The 20,892-nt window shown below is 43.6% G+C and overlaps 1 protein-coding gene across 1 annotated transcript in view; it reads left to right on the forward strand.

Annotated features, from left to right (window-relative positions):
* Positions 1 to 12,490: 12,490 nt before the first annotated feature.
* The window catches only part of LOC126259442 (sodium-dependent nutrient amino acid transporter 1-like), a 288,279-nt gene continuing 279,877 nt past the window's right edge, over positions 12,491 to 20,892 (forward strand). The window contains exon 1 of the mRNA XM_049956256.1: positions 12,491 to 12,611. Coding sequence (XP_049812213.1) covers positions 12,564 to 12,611 — 48 coding nt within the window. The 5' untranslated portion in view covers positions 12,491 to 12,563. The remainder of the gene's footprint in view (positions 12,612 to 20,892) is intronic.

Genomic DNA, 20,892 nt, shown 5'->3' on the forward strand with positions numbered 1-20,892 from the left:
CTAGCGCGAGGCTCAAACAGCTCTATCCTATGCTCAACAGGCGTAACACACTGAACAGAAGGGTGTCGAGGTCCATGTACATGACACTTATCCGACCCCTGATGACGTATGCAGCTCCCGTCTGGGGATACGCTGCGCCTACACGCCTGCGCCGTCTGCAGCTCATACAAAACAAAGTACTCAAAATCATAAGCAATGCTCCACGATACACACGCATCGCGGACCTTCACCGGGAATACCGACTTGAGACTCTCACGGAGGTAATCCACAAACTCACCACAAGACTATACAGAAACTCCAGACATTCGCAGAACCCGTTTATTCTGAATCTGGGGAACTACGACCACAACCATAGATGGAAACATAAAAGACCAAAAGACATACCTTGCAAGGACATAACATCTATGGCCAAGCATACGCAAACATAACGGCACAGGCGAGCCCCTGTTAATCAGACGCATTTACTGGATATCCAGCTGAAATACACTGCCGAATAACTGGCACCACACAGGGAAGCCGTACCGTACACTGCATGCAAACAAGCTCCACACATCCCTCACACAGTGAGATGATCTATGGCCGATCTCCCACTACTGTATAACGATCTTGATTGTTCCAGGAATGTAGCAGCTGCAGCAACTGGGACACATCGCCATCGCTTGTCACGGTAATGATGCATGATACCTATACTAACAAATCCAACCTTGCATGAGCTATCGCAGCTAGTAAGCCACTACTGCTCTTACTACCCATCCCACTGTCGCAGAGGTTTTTTTCCCACGGCACGAGCCATGGCACTTTTTTCCCTCTGCTCTTCAAATCGCTACCCTCACTCGCGTTTCGTCCACTATCTATCACCTGATGGACCGTGTTAATGCGTATCCTTACCCAGACGCACGGACAACATCACAGCCCAGCATCCTGTGATCCACTTACTAGATAACTAACATGTTTACGGAGGTGACAGTAGAACTTTTGGTTTGGTCACCACGTTGGTGCGGGCGTGGAGGGGCCCCATCTTATATTTAAAGCTCGGCTCCAGTTCACCACCGGCAATGGAGGGTGAAGCTTTGACAATGCCAGCCACTCGTGCTGGCGAAACGTCAGAAAAATCATTAGATGAACGTCTGCCGAAGAAACCGAGACAGAAGCCAATAGGCAGTTTGTCAAAATCAGTAGTGTTCGTTGAAGATAGGGAAGTTACTGAAGGGCTGCGAGATTGAATGTTATCATCCTTGATCATTTGAGAATAATTTTCGTAATGCTGAGCAGTAGAATTTTTTCTGCTGAGGTACGATTGGAATTGGCTGGAGAGTCGTGATTGGAGAGCAGGTCATTTGTTGTAATGGGACTGGAGTACTTGTAAACTGCGATGAATGTATGTTAATTGTAAATGTTTGTTGAGACATCTGGGGAACATTGAAAGGGTGTGTAGACTTAATATTTGATCGCTGATTAAACTGCTGGATCTGGGATGATGATGAAATGATAATGAGGGCAACACAACACCCAGTCCCTGAGCGGAGAAAATCTCTGACCGAGCCGGGAATCGAACCCAGGCCCCTTGGCGTAACAGATCGCCGCGTTGCCCATCGTTGGGTTTGATCGTCACATGACATCCGTTAAAGATCGTTTGTTGATCCTTGCACTCAGTTTTTTACTACAGAGGTCAACCAGCTCTCTGATCGAACACGCTGAGCTACCGTGTCGGCATGAAGCCACTGAGTGTCATCAAACTTGTCTACATGAGGCATCAAACTTTCGAAGAATGCAAGTTTGTCGTTTTTTTCTCAGGTTCTCTTTTCTGTAAAGTCTGTAAAATTGTTAAGTCGACTTCATCCGTTTTTTTATGTTGCCTTGTAGGTGGTTTTGCTTTTGAAGCAAATGTTTCGACTTTTCCTTCAACTGTAGTCACTGCCGGAGGTACTCGTGGAGCACTTAGCTCTTCACTATCGAAGTCCTCATCTCCTTTGTTATAGCTTTCGTCTGTTTCTCTTTCCTCGTATATTTTTCGCAGAAACTGTAGCTCATTGTTGAATATGTACTTTCTTTCTTGGAGGCATGTGAACCATTTGTTTTTGATTCTTTGTATTTTTTTGTGTTTTGATAAAAGCATCACGTGTTTCCACCTTTTCATGCCTTCTCTACCTAAAAATAAAATATTTGTAAGGCGAAATAAGGAAGTGTATCGAAAAAGTACAGCTTGTTAACTATAATATATGTGTTACATTGACACTAAAATAATGTTTTTACTTTAGGTATTTGGCCAGTAGATGCACATTTACCGACCTCCATTATTCGTACAGAATTTGAATACCTACAGCAAGATCGATTGTTAAAGAGGTCTGTCAAGCTCTGTGGCTAGTTTTGCAAAGTGAGTGCACACCACCACCCACTAAACAAACCTGGGAGGAATCAGCAAAGGGATTTGAATCTATAGTAAATTTCCCTCATTGTACAGGTGTCATAGATGGAAGGCACATCCGTGTCGTGTGTCCAGTGGGAAGTGGCTGTATGTTCTTCAGTTATAAAGATTGTTATTCAATTGTGTTAAAGGCTATCGCAGACAGTTCGTACCGATTTACGTTCGTGAACATTGGAGATTATGGAAAAGACTGTGGCTCTTCTATTTTCAAAGACACTAAGCAGTGAAAATCAATTGAAAGTGGTTCAAATAATCTACCGGAAGAGATGTGCCTACCAGGAACAGAAAGCCCGAAAGTACCTTATTTCTTTGTTGCTGACGCTGCATTTGGCTTACTTAAGCATTTGTTGAGACCTTACGCTGGTACTCACTTGAATGTTGAAAAGAGGATATTTAACAACAGACTGCGCAGACAAGAAGGTACATAGAGTGCGCTTTCGGAATACTCAGTAACAAATGGCGAATTTTTCATCGTCCCTTGAATGTACAACCTGATTTTGCTACTGATATTGTCAAGGCCTGTATTGCGGTTCACAATATTGTTAGATATAGAGATGGGTACGTAGCTGAGGATGCTACGTCAATTACAGGACTTCAAAACATCCGAATAGCGTGCTGTTGAAGAGGAGGTTTGAAAGCCAACAACGTGAGAAACATTCTGTGCAAGTACTTCGTATCAAGTGTTTGTTAATTACTTTTGCTTCTGAGACATTTCGAAATTGAGAATTTCGTTATCAGGCCTTGTTTTAAACGATGACGATAATGTAATTTATCCATAACTACTATAACCGTCCCCTTATCCGCTGGTGTTATTGTAAAATCTTTGTTGTTTTGTAATTAGGGGAATGCGGGACAAGATGGGGAAGCTAACTTTAAACCCTTACAAAAGAGACAAAAATAAACAAATTCAAGTAGGTTTGATTATCATTTGTGTACTTAACCATTGAATTACAATAGCATGCAAAGAAACCTGCAAACTTGTTACATTTAGTTATAAATATCTCGATTTGAAACATAAACCACCAATTTCCCGTCTTGCCCGATTTGCGGGGTAATATGAGGAACTAACATGAATTCATCTCTAAAGCTTAAATAAGGACTGGAATAACGAAATCATGTGACGATAAGGTTTCGAAACATGGTTCTGCGAATTGTAGAAACAGGTATTACGTTTCATTTAGGCCTCTTACTTTCACATAGTACACAAGTGTGGGCAGCCTCGTCATCATCACTTTCTATCCCTGCACAAGTGTCGTGGGCTCAGCGTCCGCAGCTAATACACCGTATCCAGCCTCCTTCAGAGAAGTCATAGCAGTATAAACATTCTTCACTCTCTTCCTCGCTGTCATTCGACCTCAGTTTATTATCCCTTGAGCATGAAGGGGTGGTTAAGACGTCAGCAAAGTTCGTCACTTTTTCGTTGTCATTATGTCCTATTGGTGGTATCCCACGTTCATTAAACTTCTTTGAGAAGAGTTTTCGTTTCCGTGCAACACGTCTGGGGACTCCTTTTCGTTTAATTTCTTCAGATAGTTCACTCCTATAAGGAGATTCGGTTAAAACAACGGGTTTTCCACGACTGCTAGATGGTTTCCTTTTGGTTTTTTATCCACCTTTGGAATAGCTAACACCATATCAGGGCTGGTAACCTGAAAGTTAGACGAAACATAGGCTTGATCGACAGTTGTTAATTGTTCAGGTGTTGTACGTCTTGACAACATCTCTGGTATTTGGTCTTCCGTTTCTGTAACTTCAGATGTGTGAGCTTGATGAATGTCTGTAGTTGAACAGGGAAGGTAATCACTTTCTTGAAACATATTTCTGTTTACAGGCCAAATGCCTGTTTTCCGAAACCCGTTCACTGCTGTGGACGTTGTAGCTAAATGAATGGAGGCTTTGCCGAATAAACTGCCGGCCGGAGTGGCCGAGCGGTTCTAGGCGCTACAGTCTGGAACCGCGCGACCGCTGCGGTCGCGGGTTCGAATCCTGCCTCGGGCATGGATGTGTGTGATGTCCATAGGTTAGTTAGGTTTAAGCAGTTCTAAGTTCTAGGGGACTGATGACCTCTGCAGTTAAGTCCCATAGTGCTTAGAGCCATTTGAACCATTGAACCGAATAATCTTGCGATATGATGCAGCATAACAACTTTTCTAGGATGGGTGCGAAGCCACGATCTTACTTCATCTTCGTAAAATTAACTGAGAGGTTTCATAAACGCCACGTCCATTGGTTGAAGACGGTGTGAGCAGTGTGGTGGCAAACACAGGAAAACAACCCCATTTTCGCGGGCCACATCTTTCAGTTCTAAATTCTTGGTGTGGGTTTTGTGGCCGTCCAATATGAGAAGTATTGGTCTTTCCTTTGAAGCTCCAGTAAATGCAATAAACTTCTTAAACCAAGTCAAAAATAGTTCTTTCGTCATCCAACCAGTTTCTTGGACTTCTGCTCAGGCACCGGGGGCAGGCCAGTCTCAAACGATTGTTGCATTCGTTTTCGAGGATAAAATTAACATAGGTGGTACGTAGCACCCCGACGCTGAAACACAGATTTCTGCAGACATAGTCTGGCCTCTTTCTGCTGAAGTAACTGCTTCCAGCTGTCCGCGCCCTTTCAAAGCAACCACCTTTGTGTGACCTTTTGGAATGACTGTTAAACCAGTCTCATCGCAATTGGAAATTCTGTCTCCCGTAAACTTGAATGTGTCTAATTGACTTTCTAACAGATCAAAAAACCGATCTACAGCAACTCGATTAAACCCCATTGCTCGTGCGATTGATGTGGCCTCTGGTTTTCGTATTGTTAAGGTAGGATTTCGTGCAAGAAACCCATTTAACCAATCTCTTCCAGCTGATTTGACTGCAGTATTAAATGGATGTTTGATGTTTCGTTCAGCTAGCCGAAAAGCAAGTTCACAAAGTTCTCTAAGTGTTAGGCCAAAATACTGTCCTTCCATCTGTGTTAAGTAGTCTTTAAGTTCAGCCTCTTGTTCTGGGGGTAAACACACTAGTGATTGGTCCTAACCTTTTCACAACTGTATAGTCAGGATTAGCACGTTTCTTTGCCATATGTCGTTCAATCGTTGTCTGTGGCACGTTGAACTGTCGAGCAGCCCTAAAAGAACCCATATGACTTTCTATAACAGCATTTACAGCGCCTTCCATTGAATCCAATGACCAATCTTGCCTACACGTTTGTCGCCGATACTTGCAAACCATCTGAAATAAAACAAGTGGAACGTACTATTGAGTCAGATTATTCCTGGTAAGCTATATTATATAGTAAATACCATATTTCCAATAGTCAGTCGTTAAAGCATAGCAAGAATACTGACTTTGCACGTTTTGTGTATTTTTATTCACCATATAGCCTAAGGCATACTTTGTAATTAATTAGGAAACGTTGGAATAACGAATACCATCCTATTTACAATTGTATTCAACGTATAATGTACGTGTTCAAAGCCCGCAGGGAGGTAAACACATGAGACAATGAGAACGTAATGGTTGGACAAATAGTAGGGGCAAGACGGGGAAGCTCCCCATCTTGCTCCACCCCGCATGCCCCCTAACATGCTGTCAGGTTATGTTACGCCTACATTAACACTATTTAGTGAACACTGACTACTGACACAGCAGTTTACTGTTAATAAGACGTACTATTCAGTGCTATATATACAGTCTGGACAAATGTTCACGAAACATGTTTTAGGACCTCGAAAGGTGTTACATTGCAAATCAGTAAAACAATTGTACGTACCTTGCAAAACTCACAGAAACCGCCGCGAAACTAAGGTTCAGCAATGTCAGCACACTGGGACCTGTGTATTGATGATGTTGATGTAGCTATCCACAGATGGCAGCACTCTAACTGTAGCTTATAGCCCTTCCCCATCTTACCCCACCTCCCCGTCTTGCCCCGCCTTCCCCTATGCTTTAGTGTCTTGTTTTCCCTTTTGTGTAATGTACGGTGTTTTTTATTTGTTTTTAAAATTTTGATTCTTTGCATTTGTTAGTAAGTTTAAAATTGCAAATAAAAAATAAATAAATTTAAGGCTGTTAAGGACAATTCAATAGCATTATAAAATAAATAGATAAAATTATTTGTACTTACCAAAGTCATTCTTTCCGCTGTCTTCCAGCTTATCAAAATCATTCCTAAGTTGAAGACAAACTTCATGCCACGCATTCCTTGTGGCGTTACTATCTTTAAAAATGTCCAAGGTTTTGTCCCAAAGCACAGGCCTTTCTTGTACAAAATGAATTAATAGCTCATTGTCAATTACAACCACTTCGGCCATGATTAAATCACACCACTACGCCACTCTCAACGCGTACACAACAGCGGTCGGCGGCAGACTGGACGATGAGTATGTAACCGCGCATTTAGTCACGTAGGCCACCATTTCGGAGGAGACGGTAAAAAAATCCGTCGATTGTAGTGGCAGTGGGCGGCTTCATTGCTGCCATCGGCGTTAAATAATCCGATCATCCAGTTTTCCACACCATGTGTACGTCACAATACTATCCTACGCGCCACTACTGGTACGGCGGCGACGGTAAAAATTCCGATCGGACAAAAACGCCACGTGTGTTCCAGGCCTATGTGTTACACTGTGAGTCAAGGGTACTTCACTGGTATTCTAGAATTATTTAGACAGTCGAGGAACAAGGCTATGCAAGTAACGTAATGGTAGCGTTCAGACTGAGCAACAGCAACAACACTACTTCAAATGCGCGCATGCAACACTGCTAATACACGAGTCGTGGATCTCTTTGTCCCTTGCCAAGGTGTTTAAAATAACCTTCTCGTCCCTAGTGCAGCAGCTGCTGTAAAGCGGGAGTGGTTGATTTGCGCTGACGTAGACAGTAGTATTGGATACGAAAACACAAGGGCCAAACATCAGTACAGAAATTTTGCCACTGCGACTGAAAAGTGGCCTGTCATATGGCATCTGAAACGCGATGCTTACAGCAGTGAACTCTCAAAGAAGAAATAGGGATATTCTAAACAGTTTTCATTGGTATTTCCACTACAGAGAAAAACTTAATCGGTAAGAAAAGTAATGTTTATTTCGATTAAACATCAGTAATACAGGAAATATTGTAGTAGCTAAATGTTTTACAAATTCAGTAGCTGCAGAGTTGTATTTCATGCGAACATCTCAGCTGCGGGTTAATCCAGACTTCAGATGTTCTATATATTTAAGTCATTTCCATGTCCCTTCATTCATGAAGCAATCAGCAAATGCTGTTTGTAGTGCTGTTTTACCCTTAGGGAAGACTAGGCGACCGCCTAGAGTAGCAAAACTCTAGGGGCGGCGAAGGGCGTAAAAAATAAATTTCAAATCAAACAGCGAAAAAATTAAGCTAACGACGAGAAAAAGTGATAAAAGGGAAAAATGTAAACACTGAAGTGTTTTCAAAATCACATGGAACAGTTACTTAGTAAGACTTTACTTTTTGACGAAAGTAAACACTTTGCTTCTATTTACCTCAAAATTAAGGCAGCCGCTAGCGAGAACGAAACGGAAACCAACTTTCTTTGTTTGGGTTTAACGAGCACCGTGAGTAACTCAAAGGGCTATAAGCAGTCGCCCGTCCCTAACTTAGGGTCACTGACGCCATGGAAGAGCACACCCTGCAAACACACCCATACTACGACAGGAACGTCTCCATTATCTTGAGGCAGAATGCTATAGTTTAGGTGCAATCTCGCATCCTTCAAAAAATGGTTCAAATGGCTCTGAGCACTATGGGACTTAACAGCTGAGGTCATCAGTCCCCTAGAACTTAGAACTACTTAAACCTAACTAACCTAAGGACATTACACACATCCATGCCCGAGGCAGGATTCGAACCTGCGACCGTAGCAGTCGTGCGGTTCCGGACTGAAGCGCCTAGAACCGCTCGGCCACCCCGGCCGGCACTCGCATCCTTGTCGGAACGCTTTGGTCACTGGGATCTCTCGTTATTTCCGTACCTACTTTAATTCGATAAGTTGTGCCTCTATGTAAAGCTGTAACAGCTTGATCATATAAACAACTCATTTTGTTCTGTCCACATTTAACAGACGGGAACCCGCGTCCGACCATCCTGATTTAGGTTTGCCATGATTTCCCTAAATCGTTTCAGGCAAATGCCGGGGTGGTTTCCTTGAGAGGGCACATCCTATTTCCTTCCCCGTTCTTCCCTAATCCGAGCTTGTGCCCCTTCTCTAATGACCTCGTTGCCGACGGGACGTTAAACACTAATCTCCTCTGCCTCCTCCAGGGAAGGAAAATTGCCAGCACCCTTAGACAAATCGAACATCCATGCCTATCCCGGATTCGAACCTAGACCCATCTCGGACGAATGACCAGAAAACCAAGCGCTTAGACCACTGCACCATCACAGCGGCTAACAAAAGTTGTAGAATTCTTAAAATGCAAACAAGACGTCGTTTATTTATTTAATCGCTATTTCAATTATTCTAGGAAATTTCAAAAACTCAGGACAAAAAATAAGAAATTTAGGACACTTGTTGCCCTCAATCAGTTTTAAAGGAATTGAGGACAAATGTACGAAAATTGAAGACTGTCCCCAGAAAATGAGGACATCTGGTGACTCTGGTTTAACGATTAAAAGAGTAATACGAAATCTGCTTTGTTGTGCCGTTGAATGTTAGTGGTGGTGGATGAGGGGGGATATCGGGGGAGATCGATCGTAGCAAAAAAAAAGAGGGGGCGCCATTTTTGCAGAACACCTATAACGGGCTTGACTGTACGGACGCATTTAGCAACGTTTGCAGGTAGAGAGTCATCTACTGGCATCCTCTGGTCCGTCAATACGAAATGTGTCCTCAAACGTATACTCACCTCTTTCCCTGACGAAGCTATGTACGAGTAGAAGGCAGCAAGTTTCTATCGTAATTTCTGACAAATCTTGTTGAAATTTTAATGAAATATCCTCGACTCATTGCACAGTAATTTAGACACGATGAGCAAAGCTTGCAGTGCCACTAAGGGCCCTACCGCACTGAGATACCACGGCAGCTCCGCTTGCAGAGAGGCCAGACAGAAGCATGACGCGTGATGGAGCCTGCCGCACCTGGCATCTTCCTGACTCCTGAGTGTGGCTTCTCTAACGGAAGAGCGGCCGCCGCGAGGTTCTGCGGGCAGGTCTGCCAATCTGACAGCGCTTCCAGGGGAACAAATGCCGGCTTACGGCGCCTCCAGCACCAGGACGTCAGCAGAGCTGCCAAGTGCTGCCTTCCCCTCACTCGTACTTAGCTTTTTCCCCCCACGTGAGCGCTATGGATAGTTTTAACACCGAATCTTTTTTATCTTCGACGTTCATATCGGATAATGTAAAACTAGGGACACTACAAAATTTGAGGTGAAAAAAAAAAGAAAGATCTGTAAGGAATTATGAGCGTCGTAAATGAAGCCCAGTTGGAGGAATAAGCCGCTCCACATTACAGTAACGTTCAAACTACGCACAGTAACCGACTTTTCGTCTCTGGCTTGCTGGATATCTTAAGCCCGTCTCACAAGGAGCAAGAATCGCTGAAGTTTCCTTGCTGGCTCGCGCGACGGCTACCTTGCGGGCTCCGTCGTCTGCTAGCGGCTACCTTGCTGGGAACCTTGTAAGATTTCCAGGATAGGTTCGGTGCTATTTTTCTTGTAAGGTTCCCTGAGTGCTACCTGAGTTGACCAATCATGAGACGTTTCGTTTGTGACGTCAGACGCGGAAAGCTTGGGCGGGAAGCCTTTGTCGATAGTCGCTTTTCTGCTCTTGTGAGGTGCGGTAGAAAATTGTTATACTTATTAAATAATGGCACCACAGTCGTCCAAGGAAGCGACTGAAGCACTGATATGTACTTAATAGGGAAGAACAGCGTCTGTAAGTCGTGAAAAGCGGAAACTATTATAATAAACACTTGCGTGCAGAAGCACTCGAAATAGTTGTAAGTGCCGTGTGTCTTGTTTGACCATATACGACGAGCAAGGAGTGCTATAGCAAAATGTACAATTTACGTACTCAATTTAAAGTGGAGTACGCCAAAGTAAAATCATCGAAAAGCAGTGGCTCTGGGATGAACGACGTAAGTACAAAACTATGAATTTTGTGTTGAGTGTAGAAACCTACTACTTGCAAAGCCATACAAAGTAGTTCTTCAAATACCAATACATCCATTCGTATAAAATTTGTAAAGGATGTACGATCTTCTATCCCATAAAATAAAGTCGTATATAACAGTCATTATTGGTATATTTATGAAGTCAAACAGTAATGAAATGGTGACACTTTTCAAACAAAAGTAGGTGTTATGAGAACTAACCTCAAGTCTTTATGAAGCATCGAGAGCACACCTTTTCCAGCGTTTCTCCTCTTAATCCAGTTTTTCGCCCATTCTTTCTTTCTTCTTCTCTCATTAGCATGCATTTCTGCATCGTTTAGCACCAAAACAGCTAATAACGCCAGTTTGCTCTGAACATCTGTACCTGAAGCAGCCATCTTCGTTCGATACAATATGCAGCCGATCACAACACAACTAGCTGCCGATCTAGCACCGTGGGAGAGCTTCGGCATGGAAGATAGCCGGCTCCTTTCCCTGCAAGCCGGCAGGCATGCACGCCATCTCGCAAACTTGCGGCGAACCTTGCTCGGTGTGAGACGGGCTTTGGAAACTATCGATCCTTGATTTCCTCAGAGACTATTCCTGGTGCTCCACTCTAGTCACAAGAACTTTACACCACATTTTACTATCTGGGATATGGACTTTTTCCTCACAACCTACGGTCAGACCGAAATAGCGCAGCTACATCTCTTCCTGCAGCAACTGATGCTAATGTGCCCGATACACCAGGCACGGCAGAATTATTTTAAGAAGTAAGATTTGTAAACAAATGAGGCAGGTGGCCTACTTTTCGTCTAAAACATTTTTAAACCGAATTACAGTTTATAACAACGTACTTTCCAAATCAAAAGTGAAGAAACACTTCTATGTATGCTTAACAATTACAACTAAAACTGCAGGCAATAAATAATTAGCTGTCGATTAGACAGGTCATGAAAATCTTTCCTTCTGGTTGAGGTTACTTTACTTCAGTGTCCTTTTTCGTCAGTCAGTTTTGGGAGATATTCACCAACTTGTCAAATTGTACTGACGTTCTCACGAAACTGAAAAATTTAGGATTGTAATTTCTTAAATCATTAAACAGCGTGCGAAATAACCTGTTTATTCAACGAAAAGTAATGGAGGGATGTACCCACGACTTCAAATTTGTACACAAAGCTACTAGCTCTTCTACTGAGAGCAGACTGAAGTCATTCCGCTGGCATCTCCCGCTGGCGTCTTGTGCCGACAGGCCTGAGCGCCGCCAGCAGACCTGCAGTGGCGTGCCAGCGCGGTAGAGCCCCAAAGCGCTCCTGCAGCGCCACTCACCCTCGCTATAGTATAATAGTAGCGCCGCTAAAACGTCAGCGGAAGCGCTGCTTGCGATCCACGATGCAGCGCTGCGAAGTGACCCCGTTTTGGAGCCGACCAAAATTGCCAAACAAACGTATTATATGGCAGCTGCCCAAACCCATAGTGTTGTCTCACTGAGACCAGCCGCGTAGAATTACAACTGGTGAAACGCGTGTGTAGATTAATCACAGGAAATCACTTCTAGAAGAGCTTTGTACTTCAGATGCAAGATTGGGAGGAATGCAAGTGTCCTCTTTTCCCCTCAAAGCGGAGTATCATTAGTTCAGAATTATATTGTGTATCACTTCATGGCGTTTTTTTCTTTCAATGACCAGCATTAATGTAGCTACTAAGCTTTGTGTAAGAAGATGGCGATATTAAACTGCGGATGAATTACTCTTTCGCTAGCTGAAACTGTTGTATCCGGTAACGTACGGGCATCGTCCGTTATTTTCGTTTTGTACGCAGAACAGTGCGGATCGCTTCGGCAGGTAAAGTTTTAGTCTGCTCCCTGGTGGCAGGGGCGTCAACTACCTGGCCGCAGTGCTGCCGCGAGCGGTCAAATAAGTAATCCCTTGCGGCGGCTTCGCTTTGAACACCTCAGTTTATATCGGGGAAGCAGTGGAGCAGGTTCGCGGAGGCAGTGAGTGTGATCTGTGAGTCTTCGCGGTACGCGACGCGTCCAAGAATGCGCTGGAAGCCGGGTAGAAGTGCTGAATGGAACTTGGGGCAACCGGTGAGAACAAAATCATTTTTTAGTAAGAATAGCATTTATTGTCGGTCGATGGTAATGTTCCACTGTGTCAACATTCATACGGCGTTTGTTTACAAAACACTAACGTACGTCTACTACATTAAATGTATAAATCACGTGTCCACATTTTTAGTGTTTCCTTTGCCATGTTTGTTCTAAAATTACTAACTTTCTGTACATGTTAACGACAGAGTATAACGGCTTAGCTTCTACAGCTATCGCACACAAATAAAAGCAGCAGAGCTCATTATAAGTAACATGTAATTGAGCACAGCACAGCCTACGTATCGAAAGCAGTTTACCTTCTTAAAGATATTGGTTAAATAACTCAGATAGAAGTAACAGTCCAGAATCCAGACTGTTTTCAAAAAGTGCAGTAACATAATGGTTCTCGGTCATAGTGAGACAGGGTTAAAAGATTTAAGTTTTTCATATTTTTCTCTTGATGAGCCATTGACGTAACTTTGAGTTTTGAATATCTTTATCTGTTAGTAAAAGTTTGATCTGCAAATGAAAATAAGTGTGTGTGTGTGTGTGTGTGTGTGTGTGTGTGTGTGTGTGTGTGTGTGTGTAAACCGTTCAACCATTGCCTGGAGCCATTGATTAAACTTGTGATTGGTTAATACATAATCGAAGCACTGCCTCAACCTTTGTAATTACTAGAAAGTTAAAAAAAATAGTGCAGTTACTTCTCACGGCCGGAAATACTTGTTTGGAGACACTGGGTAGAACTTTTTCGCGGTTTTCGACGACATGTTTATCATATTTGATTAACTAACAAACTGTCGGTCGGAAGGGCGATCTAGTGTAATTCAAATGCTGCATGTTTCGGGCTAAAGGCGATAATTCGAGTCAGATGCACTTGTTCTGTACACCTACAGCTGTCTAAATAATTATTCGGGCTGTTACGCCAAGTGATTTACATTTTACTCCATTTCATTAAGTTCTTCAAAGTTGAGATAGCGAACGCAATTAGATATTTTAGTGTCGTACGTTCCATCTGTACTGTCTTAAAGACGTTATTGTTTGTCATATAAAAATTTTTTCGATCTTGCTCATGTCAGAACTGAAGTATACATGTTACTGAATAAAGTGCGGCACGCTCAACTGAAGATTGGCAGAAAATACCGCGCGATCATTTCGTCTTAAAGTAGTATGAAAGAAACTGTTTGTTTAACTAACAACTGATGGTTGGGGTGTGAGGAAAATAGCCATTAGCTGTTGCATTATAGACCGCTACGGTCGCAGGTTCAAATCCTGGCTCGGGCATGGATGTGTGTGATGTCCTTAGGTTAGTTAGGATTAAGTAGTTCTAAGTTCTAGGGGACTGATGACCTCAGATGTTAAGTCCCATAGTGCTCAGAGGTTTTTTTTATTTTCATCACATGGTATCTATTACTTCCTTTTGAGCTCTGTTTTGACTGTTTGGGCCTAAAGTTTGTAGCGGATAAGTTTTAGCACGCTTGAAGATTCCGTTGCATTTGCAAATATAGCTGGGGTCGTTTTGTATACGTCGATAGCATGTGTGCGCTTCAGCATACTGCACGCATTGGACAGTGGCGTGACACTCTGGTTTCAGTTCGCACTCTCGTTGAGAGCAATACATCACGATGTAGATCAATGCTTCAGGGTTGAGACAGAGCTCCATACCTTAGGCACGCACTTCTAATAAACATTATATCTTTGCCCACAGTGCTGGAGAAGTGCTTGGAGGCAATCGCAGCGACACCTCAAGGTTTAGTTTTTGTTTGATCTTCTGTGAGCATTGTTAAGAGATGTTAGGACAGTTTACGTAATTTGATGTTGAAATATAATGCATAGTGCTGTTGTATATAGAAAAGTCGCAGGGCTGCAAAAATTGATTCGAAAAGGAGGAAGACATGCAAAAGATCGATCCTTGGTGATTAAATATCTGAGCGTACACGTACGGAGCGATTGAAAGCGGAACGACCACATTAAGTTAATTGTAGAAAAGGCAGATGTCGGACAGATTCAACAGCAGCATCCTTTGGGAGTGTGGTCCACCTCCGAAGAAGTTGCCCTACGAAACATTCGGTCGAACGATAATTCATATTGTTGCTCCTCGATCTGAGATCCGTACCAGATAGAACTGATTCAGTAAGTAGACAATATCCAACGAACAGGTGCGTATTTCGTCACCGTGTCGGTTAATTAGCACGAAAGCGTCACTGAGATTGTCACAAATATTCAGTACTATCTGCATGGGACTAGGATAAATTATTTTATACCTTTGTCAGATTTAAATGTGATATATTCAAAATTTATTTTTATTTAAATAATTTTCTGCTCTTCAGCCTTGCGTGTGTGAAATTTTTCAGTCGAGTTCAAACATTTTGATGAGATTGCAACAGATACATGTGGTAACTTACAAGAGTGTCTGAGACAACCAGTATATTGCTTCCTCCTACGTATATCACGCCAAGCTGTTTAGAGAGATTCGAGCTTGCACGGAGGCTTACAGGCAATTGTTCTGCCAACCATTCGCGGCTTGGGACAGGGCAAGGGAGAAATGGAAGTGGTGGTACACAAAGTACCTTCCGCCACACACCAGACCGGAAAGCGAGTTTAATATTGCATTGTCTTGTATTTCTGGGCTGTGTTGAAAGTTTAAAGTCTCATCGGGAAGTTAGTTTAAAATAAAATAACAAAGTTTGTACCAAATAGACTAGAAAGCTAACTAATAAGAACGTGGTAATATACGTATTCTGTCGAATCAGACGGTCTCACTGTCATGCCCGTTACTGGTGGAAATGTAAGTCGAGCACAAACATCACGTAGCATTCTAAAGGAAATACCGATAAACTCTAACCTACCATGTCCGCCCCCGGTAGCTCAGTGGACGCCGGCGCGGTAGCTCAGCGTGTTCGGTCAGAGGGCTGCTCGCTCTCTGTAATAAAAAGCTGAGTAAAGGAATCAAGGATCAACTTGAACAGACATCTTGTGACTTCCGCCCAGACCAAACGCAACGAACAATACCGAACAAAAATGAAAAAAATGTGGTCAGCGCTACAGAATGTCAATCCTAAGGGCCCAGGTTCGATTCCCGGTCGAGTCAAAGATTTTCTCCGCTGAGGGACTGGGTGTTGTGTTGTCCTTATCATTTCATCTCCATCGACGCGCAAGTCGCCGAAGTGGCATGTGCCGGCACGGTAGCTCATCGTGTTCGGTCAGAGGGTTAGCTGCCCTCTGTTATAAAAAAAAACTGAGTTAATCGATCAACAACGAACTTTAGCGGGTGTGTTACGACGCCCGCCCCGAGCAGACGCAACGAACGAAAGAGAACGAAAATGAGATTTTTTAAAAAGAATCGAACACTTGCACCCGGCGAACGGTCTACCCGACGGAAGGCCCTAGTCACAAGACATTTATATTGTAACCTACCATTTCGAACATTTTCTAGTTCCCTTGACATATGAAACAACGAACCAACATTTGTGATAGTAATAGAACAATTTCTGTTTTACAACTCTCCCACACCTGGACATTCATCTCGAATATCACTCACAGAAACACATAATTACAGCCTAGTGCGAACATGCTTGGGAATTTGGAAAATTGATCTACTTCGCTCTGACTACATGGTGTGAGAACCGTTGATGCGGAAGAAACAATCTTGTAATTGTTTAGCAGAAACACATCTGCCTATACGTAAGTACCCTGCAAAAGATTGAGGCATATGGCAGAGGTTACTTTCCAAACGATCTGACTGGTGTGTCACTGCCAAGTAACATAGCTCGATGAAGTTTGGACCATACGTAGAAGCAGCTGCTATAGTGCAGTACAGAAGGCAACTGAAATAAACACACAATGAGACGAACAGAAATGAGACTTTTTATTTAAAGACAATAGCTTCACGAAATTCACCGCGATTCGTGATGGTTCCCTGGACACGAGAAAAGGTGGGACGTGGTTCTAAATAGGGTACCGGTATGTGATCGCGACGGACGGAAATGCATGATTGACGACGTGCTCCCACGCTGGCCACGAGATTGGTAAAGGCGTTCCTGTGGTAGGGCTTTCCAGTCCTCCACCAGTGCGGTTGATAACTGCTGGAAAATCGTTGCTGCAATACTCGTCGTCCCCAGTGCATCCTCAACCTGCTCGATAGGATTTGGTTCAAATGGCTCTGAGCACTATGCGACTTAACTTCTGAGGTCATCAGTCGCCTAGAACTTAGAACTACTTAAACCTAACTAACCTAAGGACATCACACACATCCATGCCCTCGATGGGATTTAAGTCGGAGGAAAGGGCAGGCCAATGCATTCACCAAATAGTCTCACATTCTGTTGTAGAATTTTGGAACATAATTTTTGCTCGCGTATCATGTCATTTGTGGAAACCCATAATCTGCTCTGTAGGAATCAACATGGATTCCGGAAACAGCGATCGTGTGAGACCCATCTCGCTTTATTTGTGCATGAGACCCAGAAAATATTAGATACAGGCTCCCAGGTAGATGCCATTTTCCTTGACTTCTGGAAGTCGTTCGATACAGTTCAGCACTGTCTCCTGATAAACAAAGTAAGAGCCTACGGAATATCAGACCAGCTGTGTGGCTGGATTGAAGAGTTTTTAGCAAACAGAACACAGCATGTTCTCAATGGAGAGACGCCTACAGACATTAGAGTACCTCTGCCGTGCCACAGTGGAGTGTTGTGGGACAATTGCTTTTCACAATACATATAAATGACCTAGTAGATAGTGTCGGAAGTTCCATGCGGCTTTTCGCGGATGATGCTGTAGTATACAGAGAAGTTGCACCATTAGAAAATTGCGGCGAAATGCAGGAAGATCTGCAGCGGATAGGCACTTGGTGCAGGGAGTGGCAACTGACCCCTGACATAGACAAATGTAATGTATTGCGAATACATAGAAAGAAAGGTCCTTTATTGTATGATTATATGATAGCGGAACAAACACTGGTAGCAGTTACCTCTGTAAAATATATGGAAGTATGCGTGCGGAACGATTTGAAGTGGAATGATCATATAAAATTAATTGTTGGTAAGGCGGGTGCCAGGTTGAGATTCATTGGGAGAGCCCTTAGAAAATGTAGTCCATCAACAAACGAAGTGGCTTGCAAAACACACGTTCGACCTATACTTGAGTATTGCTCATCAGTGTGGGACCCGTACCAGGTCGGGTTGGCAGAGGAGGTAGAGAAGATCCAAAGAAGAGCGGAAGCGTTTCGTCACAGGGTTATTTGGTAAGCGTGATAGCGTTATGGAGACGTTTAGCAAACTCAAGTGGCAGACTCTGCAAGAGAGGCGCTCTGCATCGTGGTGTTTCGAGAGGGTGCGTTTCTGGATGAGGTATCGAATATATTGCTTCCTCCTACTTATACCTTCCGAGGAGATCACGAATGTAAAATTAGAGAGATTCGAGCGCGCACGGAGGCTTTCCGGCAGTCGTTCTTCCCGCGTACCATACGCGACAGGAACAGGAAAGGGAGGTAATGACAGTGGCACGTAAAGTGCCCTCCGCCACACACCGTTGGGAGGCTTGCGAAGTATAAATGTAGATTCAGAAAGCTCCTCCACCTGGGCTGTTCGATGCGGTCGCGCATTGTCATCCATTAAAATTAAATGAGGACCGAATGCATCCCTGAAAAGGGGCACATGGGAAGTACTACTGTGCCACAATAACGTTGACCAGTGAGTGTGTCGTGTTCAAAGATTTGTCGGTCAGTAAACCGATGCAACTTTATGCCTCTTCAAACTATACTACTCCACCACCAAAAAGGACCATTAAACTCCCTGGAAGATTAAAACTGTGCGGCCGGACCGAGACTCGAACTCGGGACCTCTGCCTTCTGCGGGCAAATGGGTAGAGTGCACGCCCGCGAAAAGCAAAGATCCCGAGTTCGAGTCTCGCTCCGGCACAGAGTTGTAATCTGCCAGGAAGTTTCATACCAGCGCACACTCCGCTGAAGAATGAAAATTTCATTCTGAAAACGATCATGTTCAATAATGTTCCTAAGTTCATCACGTACACTCTCCTCTTGTCATATGAGGGTACGTCCAGAGTCGTTACTCTGACAGAATCTGCTCTCATCCGACAAGAGCACGCGACCGCACAGCTCGTTGATCCAGTCCCAATGCTCTTGGCACTATCGCAAACGGTGACGCCGATGTGCGGTTGTCAATGGAATACAACGTACTGGTCTTCGGGAAAACGAGACTATCCCCGTGCAATCGCCGTGCCACTGTGGAGCTTGAGGTTGCGTGTCCAATTCCTGTTAAATGTAATTGCAATTTTCCCCTCTGACGTGGGTTCGTTCTTGCCTGTTACACAATGTAGCGGTCATCTGCTGCTGTAGCTGACAGACTACCTTGCTTTTTTGTTCGGGCAGCAGTGGCTGTGGTTGCGGAACGTTTCCCATACATGTCGAACAGTGCTGTGAGCACTCATGTGCTATACACGTCACACTTCGTCCTTCTTCCAGTATGCCGACGATTCTTCCCCGTGTGAAGTCATCCAGATGTCTGTAAACGATCACTCATCACAGCCACTGCTCCCTGATTGACACACTGTCCTCCCCGTTCCTTCAATTGTCTCCTATTGGGTGCTAGCGCCGTGCCGGCCGTGGTAGCCGAGCGGTTCTAGGCGCTTCAGTTCGGAACCGCGCGACTGCTAAGGTCGCAGGTTCGAATCCTGCCTCGGGTATGGATGTGTGTGATGTCCTCAGGTTGGTTAGGTTTAAGTAGTTCTAAGTTCTAGGGGACTGATGACCTCAGATGTTAGGTCCCATAGTGCTCAGAGCCATTTTGAACCACCGCCGTTTGGTGCTACAGTCGCTGTGACCTCATGTCATAGACTCCCAACGTCCTGTGGTACGATTGAAAGACCTCTGGCAACATGCTCCCGCACTTTAAATCCTTTCGGCCGAGTAGTTGATACGCTATGTTACTTTATCTGTCTCGTCCTTTGCAGAGCACTGTATTATGGTTTCCCGCCGTTTCAACAGCGCGAGGAAAGCAAGAAGGACGACCGTTCAAAGGCCTCTGTGCGCTTGTCTTCGCAGTCCCTACGGTGCGAGACGTAGTGTATTATTGGATTTTTTTCTCTTAACGCCCGTTCTTGAAACTTTGAAAGTAGGCTTTATGTTACGGTAACTGTGTTAAAGCGTCTGCAAGTTAAGTCTTTTTAACATTTCTGCGACGCTCTTCGTTTGGCCCAACAAACTATTCGTGCTGCCCTTCTTTGTATAAGCTCTTGTCAGACCGCTGGTACGCTTAAATACACCAGAACATTATTTTAGGATGACAGTGTCCTTTGTAGATTGACTGCATTTTCGCAGTGAATTGAAGTTTGCCGTTGCTTTACCTACAACTGAGCGTATGTGATCGTTCGCTTTCGTATCCCTACAGGTTGTCGCACCCTGGGTTTTATGAGCTGTCCGATTGCAACTGCGACTCATTGATATTGTAGTCATAGGATACTGCGTATTTTTTCCTTTTGTAAAGTTCAAAATTTTGCTTTTCCGAATATTTAAAGCAAATTTTCAATATTTACGCCACTTGCAAATACTGTAAAGATTTGACTTTATAACTGTAAAACTTTCATCCGAGTGTTCTTTGTTATAGATAACTGTGTCATCTGCAAAAAGTCTGATGTTACTATAAATACTCTCTGCCAGGTCATTAATTCATAACATGAAGAAGGAATCCCAACACACTTTCCTGTGGCACGCCTGAAGTAACTTTTTTCCTCGCCATCCAAGATTGCATATATACCGAGAAATCTTCAAACCAGTAGCAAATTTCGTTTGGTACCTCATGTGATCGCACTTTCGTCTAAAAGCGTTTATTTGGTTCACTTCTGAGTCAAATGCTTTTTGAAAGTTGAGAAATACAGCATCCGCTTTTTTCTCTTTAAAAAAGTGAGTCATTTGAGAGAAGTGAGAGTTTAAATGATTAAATTAAAAGGAAGGTTAACGTTGGCCGTAATATTGATGTTTTATTGATAGCATAATCGATTTTCGATCACGTAGTGATCATCTTCAGTGCTGTACAAATTAAACTCACACTGGTATCAAGTTATCAATAACGAAAACTGAGAAGCGTTCACAATAATTGTGACCAATAAAACATCAATATTGCGGCCAACGCTGACCTTCGTTTCAATTTAACATATATGGTCGTTCTGAACACAGCAGTCCATGGAGTCGCCAATCAATAAATGATGGATGTTGCAGTCAGTATGCTGGTTGGAATGGAGATGATTATATCTTGATACA

Source organism: Schistocerca nitens, chromosome 5 (genome assembly GCF_023898315.1).
Source record: "Schistocerca nitens isolate TAMUIC-IGC-003100 chromosome 5, iqSchNite1.1, whole genome shotgun sequence".
NCBI lineage: Eukaryota > Metazoa > Arthropoda > Insecta > Orthoptera > Acrididae > Schistocerca > Schistocerca nitens.